General features: G+C 39.1%; 1 protein-coding gene across 1 annotated transcript in view; it reads right to left on the bottom strand.

The window, feature by feature from the left end:
• Positions 1-6948, bottom strand: part of asic4b (acid-sensing (proton-gated) ion channel family member 4b) — a 45923-nt gene extending 38975 nt beyond the window's left edge. Inside the window, exon 1 of the mRNA XM_016449319.1 lies at positions 5709-6948. Coding sequence (XP_016304805.1) covers positions 5709-6296 — 588 coding nt within the window. The 5' untranslated portion in view covers positions 6297-6948. The remainder of the gene's footprint in view (positions 1-5708) is intronic.
• Between the last annotated feature and the right edge of the window lie 2265 nt (positions 6949-9213).

The raw sequence follows: 9213 nt of genomic DNA, 5'->3' as shown, positions 1-9213 counted from the left end.
AGTTGTGTAAGGGTATGTAGTTTACAGTTGCTTACTGAAGGCCCTGACTGAAACCCCACGGTACACCACTGCATGGTTTTGGTATTCTTGTAAAGATGACTAATTATTGGTATGATCGCCTGTAACGGCTGAAGTATGGAAAATAAATAAAAAGGTCTGCTTGGCATGGGTTTTGAACGCGTACTAAAAAGAGGTGCTATGTTACCCCTTTTCCATATGTATTTTATATTTAAATTCATTTTTAATATAAGCCTTGTAGGTATAATGCTGTAATGTTGTCATTATCCCCCATATTTGGAGTTTGTTACGGTTAGGGTTAGGAAGTCCGATGATCACTCTAGTACCCCTTTTCCACCAGCATGAACTGGGTGCTAGTTCAGAGCCAGTGCTATTGCCGGTTCGGAGTTGGTTCAACTAGCGAGCCTTCTAAGAACCGGTTTACCTTTCCACGGGCTAGAGAGCCACCACAGAGCCAGGTCTTACGTCACTGAATACATCTCATATTTCCCAGTAACGCTAGAGCGTCAACACCAAACACAACAGGCTTGTTCGAGATGCATCGGCGCCATGCAGACCGATCGGCGCACGACACCAAAGCACCACGAAAGCGATCCAAAAGTATGAAGAGAGTTGTCTGCTTTCCAATCACTCCCGCAGCACACCGACCAGTCCGCACAGCGCCGATGCAGCCCGAACAAGCCTAAACACACAATCAACAGTGGTGGATGTTGCATTGCTATTGATGTTCATGGTTTTGCGAACCTACATCGGCATCCAAACACGGCGAATTCAACGTGTTTGAGTTTAGCTGCTATTTCAAAAATGTCTGTCAAAAGTTTCTGTTCATCTTGTTGGTCACATTAACCCCGCACCCAGCCCCAGATGCAAGTGGTTCTTACTTCTAGACCAGCAATGTTTTGGTGCTACTTATGAACAACTTTTCCTGGTTCGGAGCTGGTGCTTTGGGTGCCGAAAGACAAAGAACCGATTTGAAACTAGGCTCTGGCTCCGAACCAGCACTCAAACTGCCTTGGTGGAAAAAGGGGTATATGTGACAACAGTAATGTATGCACTGAGCTATCTGACTTCACTAGTTCAGGTGCAGATTTTTGGAATGAAGTCAGGATTTTATTCTCGGCGTTACATTACAGCTGGCAGAATCAAGGAAATGTGCCCGTGTTAACTTGTGACCTGTGTTTACCTATTATAAAATGAACCATGGTTATTATAGTAAAAGTATATTACATTTTATGGTTTATGATGTTAAAGTATATTTCATGGAATCTTAGACAAAGGTAAATTTGTGGCTACTATGGTTTAATTACAAACACTATCATTAAACTATATTTACTATAGTAAAAACATGGTGCATTTTCGTCAGAGACTAGCTGATGTCTCATTTGATGGATGTAATAACTTAACGTTGTTTCCTCATTGTTTTCGCTGTTATTTTCTCATAGAATTACTTTGGAAACATGTGACTTGATTTCTTATGTGATTGTAATAGTGAATGAAATTTAAACGTTATATTCTATTTGAAACGCTGCAAGTATTAACTTACTGTGAACGACTTGCGTCCACTAGCCGATATTTTATTGCAACAGTATATAAAATATAAACTTTATTCTGTAATCGAAAAGCTGTATATAAATAATTTACATTATAAACGTGTTACCTTGTGACTTGCTTCTCTAACGTTAGCCGATTAATTCTAAAAGTATGAAATATAGGCAAAATGTCATTTTCTGCTTGAGAATATATTCGCAAACAGTCGATATGTAGGCTAAATGATCACACGGTTTGATCATACTATTAGCCATGAAGAAGTCTATGCTATTTCATTCAGTATAACGTTAGTAGTTAAATTTTCACAAAGTCATGCTAAAAACATTCATAAGAGCATTAGACAAAGTTATCATCAATATAGCAAGGGTTATTAATGAAAACAGTAATATGTATTGTTGCATGGATAATAAACAACTGATAAAAATATCCACCCCTAACCTATAGTAAAGTAGGCTATTAACAAATTTTGATGCAATAAATATGGTATAATTTAACATTGTTCATCCCTCCAAAACAGAGAAAATATATATAATGAGTTGTATTTGTAGGGGTTATTATCCACCTTATTTTTAAACACGGAAGTAAGCCGTTTTCTGTGAATGTGCGAGACTTCAGGTTCATTAGCCACAGTAGGGAAATAACGAGAAGAATAACAAAGTGCAGTAAACAATAAAACTGTTTGCACTACAAACCAGTGTGTTAAGTTAATACATTAAAATAATATGGTAAAGCACATGAGTTTGCAATATCAAGCAGCAAAACTATACTTCCTTATATACTGACATCCATGTGTTCATTTATTTAAAGGGGTGGTTGACTGGGTTTTTTCTAGGCTTGATTGTGTTTATGGGGTGCAGTCTAACATGTGTTCATGCTTCGTTTCTTTAAAAAACGCATTATTTTTCACATAATTTACCTTTATTCCACACCGATCTGTCCCTTTTCTAACAAACGCCTCGATTATTTCCTGTTTTTATGAAGCCCCTCCCTCAGAAATATGCAATGGGCTGTGATTGGTCAGCTGGCTCAGTGTGTTGTGATTTGCTAAACCGCCTCTACAGCGCTTCTGAACATCCCGCCCCTCAAGCTCTGAAACTTGTGAATCCATTAGAATCGTTAGAAGACAGAATCTCGATTCATATATGAACAGATTTTTATGTGCACCTCTAGTTTTCTCTTCCTCTTCTGTAAAGCAGCACAACATGGCCTTGCCCCCTTTGCTGCGTGTTCCCGGGGGCGGGGTTTATCTGGGTTCGTGACGTAACGGACCTGGGAAGAAGCTCGTTGTAGTCCCTTACCAGCCGTTTTTGTAGGCATTAAACTGCCAGAATTTTAAAAGACGATATTTCCGTTTGCATTGAACTTTCAGCGCTGCAACTTTGCAGATATTGTTTATGCTCCAACAGCAACATTACACACTAACTAACGTTAAAAAAGTGAAATCGCAATCAACCACCCCTTTAATGTATTTTGAAAATATACAGAATAATATATTATATTAATATATTATATATTGAAAAATATCTGACAATATATTTACATCTATATATTGTAATATAATTTTATATTGTTTATATTGCATTATTATTATGCCTATTGTCATTATTATTAAATGTCCTTGAACATTACTTGTTTTGCTTTAAGTGGCAAATATTAATCCTGTTTAAACTGACATAGGTGTTCATTGATTCTAAATAACATGATGGTAATTCTTTAGAAGTGTCCGGTGGATCGCATAAGATTTGATTACACACACTCTTTTATTGGTCAATGAGAGTGTCAACAAAGAGTTCACACACGGTTTGTCGCCCTTAAGTCTTTACAGCAGTCTATTTTTGGTACAGAAAACAAATAATAATGATTATTTAATCTCTTTAATCGGTTTATCCAAAGAGATGGACAACTAGACAGGCACAATTTTTGTGTAAAAGCCATAAAAAGGGCCATTACGATCTCCGAAGGAGAACAGATAGATCGACTTGTAATGTAGAGAGCATTTGGCATGTAGAGAGGTCTATCTCATATATCTACTGAATATTGATTTAAAAAAAGCTTTAGATGGATGAAATTGAATGAATGCACATTTATTCAGAACTAGATCATCCAGTAAATTAAAAGATAAAAAAACTACCAGATAACAATAGTTTATGCCAAAACAGGCTTACATTTGGCACTTCTGGTTATCGTCAGATGTGACTGTGGTTTACCATAACGCAGAACAGACTTTTGACAAAAGCATTATTCTTGACAAGCACTGTCCGATTTGACAGGGGAAAAAAACTAATCCAATACTGTATTAAAGCCATCAGTCACTGTAAATTTTCACAGGCAGGTACATTTTTAAATAGATAGGCTGTCATAGCTCATTCCAATATGGCACAACAATCTAAGCAATTGATTGTATTGACGACACAGAATATTTTTATGTTCGGTCTCATCTCACATGGAACTTCTTTCAGTTTTAAAGCACTAATCTACAGACACTAAAATTTATTTTGACAGAATGCCCTAATTTTTAAATAACAAATAGTATAGTAGCACTATTTCATATCTGTGCATTGAGATGTCTACAGATGTATTATTGCATCAAGCAACCTCAAATTCTGCAGACTTTAAGACTATGACATCCTGCTGCAATGTCAGAACATAACAAGGGCTTTATGTCAAAACTATGATGTGTTAACCTCACAGGTACTGTATTAAATGTGTTCCGGCACTACTACATGACCTGTTGACAAAACAGGAAATCATAACTGAGCAACAAAGAAGCCTAATAAGGACGTTTCAAGATCTGAAGACATCAGAGAGATCACAGCTGCTAGTGACTTCTTAAGAGCATGAAACTAAATAGAATGTCAACAGAACAAACACAACACTGAAAACTAACTAACAAGCACATACAAATGGACAGCAACTTTTTCACATTCTGACATTTGCTAAAAATCTTTTTTTCTATTATCCTTGTGACAATAATAAAATTAATAATAATGCAAATCTCTTAAATAATATAACAATTAAAATACAACATTAAGATTACTTTAAGATTTCTATTTCCAAAGGTTTTGCTAAACACAAGCTGATTTAAAATACTGTAGATCTGTAGAATAGGACGTCTCTTGACTATAGCTCTCCTAAATGCACATGGGAAAATACTTTCGTAAGGGCAGGTTACGATGTCAATCACTGACAAATAGACTGTCAGCAATATGCACAAAACTGCAGCAATTTGGATGCGCATATCCATATGAAAAGAGAAACTAGAAATTCTGGTAATTCCAGGGTCATGGGGCACAATGAAAATGTATACATACTGGCAAACAAATTTGTGACCAGGATAATACAGTAAATCACTAGCCTAAGCCTTCGCTACTGAATCCCATGAAATCACATAGTAAATGATTATATTTCAAAACTCTGCATAAGAAACCAAGACTAAAAAGAGTGAAGGAGGTAGCAGAGAAGAGAAAAAGAGTAAGTTAGTTATATGAGGAGGGCTCGAATTCTAGAGAGAGCTGATATCCTTGACAGAAGTCTCATGGTCTATATCAAGGATATCTCTCATCTAATCCTGTTTAGACTGATAGAGCCCTAAAAGGAAATTACTGACTGAAATTACAACAACAACAGCAAAACTAAAGAGAATTACACCATCATGACAAGTAAAAAAATGTCAACGTAAGGAAAGGAACTTTCTTTGAAGAGTTGAGCGCGTGTCTCCTCAAGGCTGATTGGGCTAATGCAGGAATCATGTCGCTTGTCCCTCTCCTGAATTTTTCATCTATTCTCTGGCCAAAATAAGACTCAGCATCAGATGGGACAGACTGTGACGTAACAGGAAAAGAAAGGGACGTAGAAAGCGGGGAGAGAGAAATATGGCCGATCTTGAATTAAGATGGCAAATAACTGCATCGTTCAACTGTCTGTTGCCCCAGCATGGAGGTTAGACACAGATGGATGGGACTTCATTTCCTCATTCCAAACAAATCATTTAGCTGTTAGCTGTCTCTCATAGAGAAAAGACTGAAGGAGGCATTATAAAATTTTGCTCAGAGTCACCAAACAAAGAGAGGCATGCAAAGAGAAGATTTTCAAGCCACACAAATAAACTTAATCCCTTCACAATCATAGCCTGTGCTACTCACCACGCTGAAGTCTTCACTCGAGCAGTTCTGCCCGCTGAAGTTGCAACTCTTCAGCATGTCTTCCAGCTGGTGGCCAGTCCTCTGGAAAATGTCTAGCATGTCAGGGGGTGGGTACTGGAGCTCACTTGGCCGGTGTCCTTTACGGCTCTTGGGCGGCAGGCCGGTGAGGTTAGCCAAGTGGTAGATGTCCGCATCGGTGAGGGCTGAGAAGCGAAATCGGTTGACGTTACAGAGGGTAATGGCTGGGAAGGTGAGCTCACGGCGGGTTTCTTCCCTCATAGCTGCGAGGTGGGGTCGCTCTAGATAAGTCACCGTGCTCCATGTCGCTTGGTACAGGAAGAGACCAAGCGAGACCAACAGTGCCAGTCCCCAAAGGGTCTGTCTGAAGCCCATGCGCCCTGAGGTCCCCAATACCCGAGCCAGACCGTGTAGCGAAGAGGAGCTTGCAAAGGACGCCAGGTCAGCCATGCCTCCTATTTGCTGCCGAAGGCCTTCATCTAGCATAACCGTTCCGCCTCCTTCTGTCGGGGCCCCCTTGGCTTCGTTGCCCTCAGCAAACTTGATTTTACAAACAAATTCGATGGGCATGGGGTTGGCCAGGGCTGTGTGTGAAGAGTCCTTTGCAAATGACTCTGATCCCTCCTGCTGATCTCTCCTTGAGCCTTTGCTCTTTTCCGTTTCACCAGCTATTCTACCACGCTGTGACTGTTAGAAATTCTTTTCTCTCTAAGGTTGTTATTCTCTCCCGGACCCAGCTACGCCCTATTTATAACAAATATTTCTCTTATCAGTTTAACCTTTATCAGCTCTGCGTTCCTCACTTCATCTCTGTTTCATTTTTCCAATACTATTCATTTGCTCACTTTTTCTACTCTGTCCATCAGTCTCTCCTACCTCCGCACTTTTTCCTCAGATTCCCATTTCTCTCTTCTTCTCTTCCATCCTTTGCTTCCACTCTCTCCTTCTTTTCTCCTTGGTTTGCGCTGTGGTCTGCTGCTGTTTGAGTAGTAGAGTGCAGATGGTGAGAGGAGGTGCTTTGTTCGCCGTATCAGTGCCCCAGGATGTGCCACAGTCGTAGACTCCAGAGAGAGTAGAGGCATGAGCTGGAGACTGTGAGAGAAGGATGAGTGAGAGAGACACACACACACACATGTAAGTTCCACAGCTCTCCTCAGCTGCTCGCTGAAGGCTGACGTAGCTGCTGGCCGAACTCCTCTCGCACACTCAGGGAAAGACAGCGAGAGAGCGATGGAGAGAGTAAGGGAACCGGAGAGAGAGCTGATATGAAAGACAGGGAGTACAAATGCTGCCCTCTCCACATGCCCTACAAGAAAGAGGAGGGGCAGAGAGAGAAGTGGAAGGAGAGATATTTAATATTACATGAGCAGAGAAGGCAGGGGTTATTTCCCCTTCAGTGGAGAAGAGCTCACACTAGAGCTTTTATTCCTCTCACAGCAGCAGGTTGTTACGTCCACTTACAGCGGTCACTCACTGTCTCCACCACGACACTCTCTTTCTACCACTCTTTGCTCTTTTTTTATCTTTCTTTTACTCAGCAGGTGTGAATGTGACCTGTAGGTAAAGTGGGGTGCAAGAGTCCGCTAGAGAAAATGCATCACATTTGGTACGTCCTTCATGGTTTAAAGACAGCACACTCTACAAGTTTGTTGCACAAATAGGGCTCCTTTAAAAAAAATGGATTGTGAAAAGCATTATATGAATAAACGTTGACTTGATCCATGCTTTCCAGCATGATTTGAGAATGTTCAAAAGAGCAACTTGTGAGGAAGCAAGAACACCTGACCTTTTATACAAAGAAGTCCACATGGTGAATGACAAAAATTAGTTTGATGATATGGTATGGTTTATTTAAAATACATTAAAATTTTTTTATTTAAAATACATTTATTTCTATACTTCAAATCCATTAACTTATTTATTGAACTTTATTTGAAATATTTATTTATTGCACAATGCACATTTATTAATATTATTCTTAAAATGCGTTTTAATAACACTATTAATAAGGATTGTATGATCTCTGTTATTTAAAGTGTACCTGAAGTATGCTTGCAATAGTCCCACTTCAGCACAATAAAATATAGTATACTTAAGTATATCTTTAGTTGGACCTTAGCGCTACTTCCGCTCAATTAAAGTGTATTAAAGGGTTAGGTCACCCAAAAATGAAAATTAGGCTGCGTTTTACTCACTCCCGAGGCATCCTAGGTTTATATGACTTTCTTCTTTCAGACGAATTCAGTCAAAATTGTCTTTGATCTTTCAAGCTCTATCATTGCAGTCAGTGGGCGTTGCATTGCTTCAGTCCAAAAGAAGTTAAATAAAAAGCGCCCCATGCATAAAAAAAGTGTCTCACACTGCTCCGTCTCAAACGGAAGCAGTGCCGGGGGAATGACGTATGAGGTCAGCTTTGCGCATGCGCCGCTCAGAAGTGATGCACGCGGAAACGCAGGGGAGAGATCAAAACAAAACAACGGTCAAGAATTAGAAGTACAAAACGAGGATTTGTAAAGAAGAATGTCGGAAGATTTCGATATAAGCCAAGAGGAGACTGGTTTTCCTTTGCTAAAGTAAGGAAACTTTGCTTCCTTTGCTCCTGTAAACAAACGTTGGTTTTCACGAGACTCACTGGCGCATGCGCAACGCTGACCTCATACGCCATGCTTCCGTTTACAACAGTGAGCGCAAGCTAGATTAAACTTTGATTCAAGTGATTATTACGTTTTGAATATGGATATTTTTCTTACAAAAACGCATCGATTCGCTACAGGAGGCTTTTTTTCACTTTTCAAAAATTGCTTAGTGCACCTTTAAGTACAAAATTAGTTGTTCCAATTTAGCGGACTTTAAGTATACCAGTTTAGTATACCAAAAGTAAAATTGCAGGGTATTTTTATTAAGCACATAAATATGTAAATGTAATTGTAGTACACTTAGCACAAAATAAACCTATTTCAAATACATTTTAGTATATTTTTTTCACTAGGGTATTTGTACATACAATTTACACATACAATTAACGGATGTATTGATCTCGTGAATTAGCGAATTTTACTATACAAATATTTTTTAATTGGATGTTAGTTTATACAGGAATATTACATGACACGCTGATCCTTTAACAATGCTTTGGCGCAAAAAAACGCACACCTTTTGGACAAATCTGCCACAAATATTTGGACAAATGTGCCACAAAAGTGCCACAAATACTGCCTAAACAAAATACTGATTTTGTGCACTTTATTTACTGTACCAATATTTTAAATTGGCCTTTGAACTTAGCTTTATTGCATGGCAAAAAAAAAGTGTTACCTTGCCAAAGCACTGACAGAGCCCACTGATCTAACGGCGTTGTTGAGCGCTCCAAATGCAAACTTTGCATGCAACAATCAGGCAGCAATTGACAGCACTCTGATCTAGTGGCATATACAGGCATCGTCAGATTGACAGTACTCTAGCCCAATAATGTTGGGGGATCCAGTGG

This window comes from Sinocyclocheilus anshuiensis, unplaced genomic scaffold, assembly GCF_001515605.1.
Source record: "Sinocyclocheilus anshuiensis isolate Anshui unplaced genomic scaffold, SAMN03320099.WGS_v1.1 scaffold55, whole genome shotgun sequence".
Lineage (NCBI taxonomy): Eukaryota > Metazoa > Chordata > Actinopteri > Cypriniformes > Cyprinidae > Sinocyclocheilus > Sinocyclocheilus anshuiensis.
The sequence above is the reverse complement of the archived record's forward strand: the minus strand, read 5'-3'. Positions and strand labels throughout refer to the sequence as shown.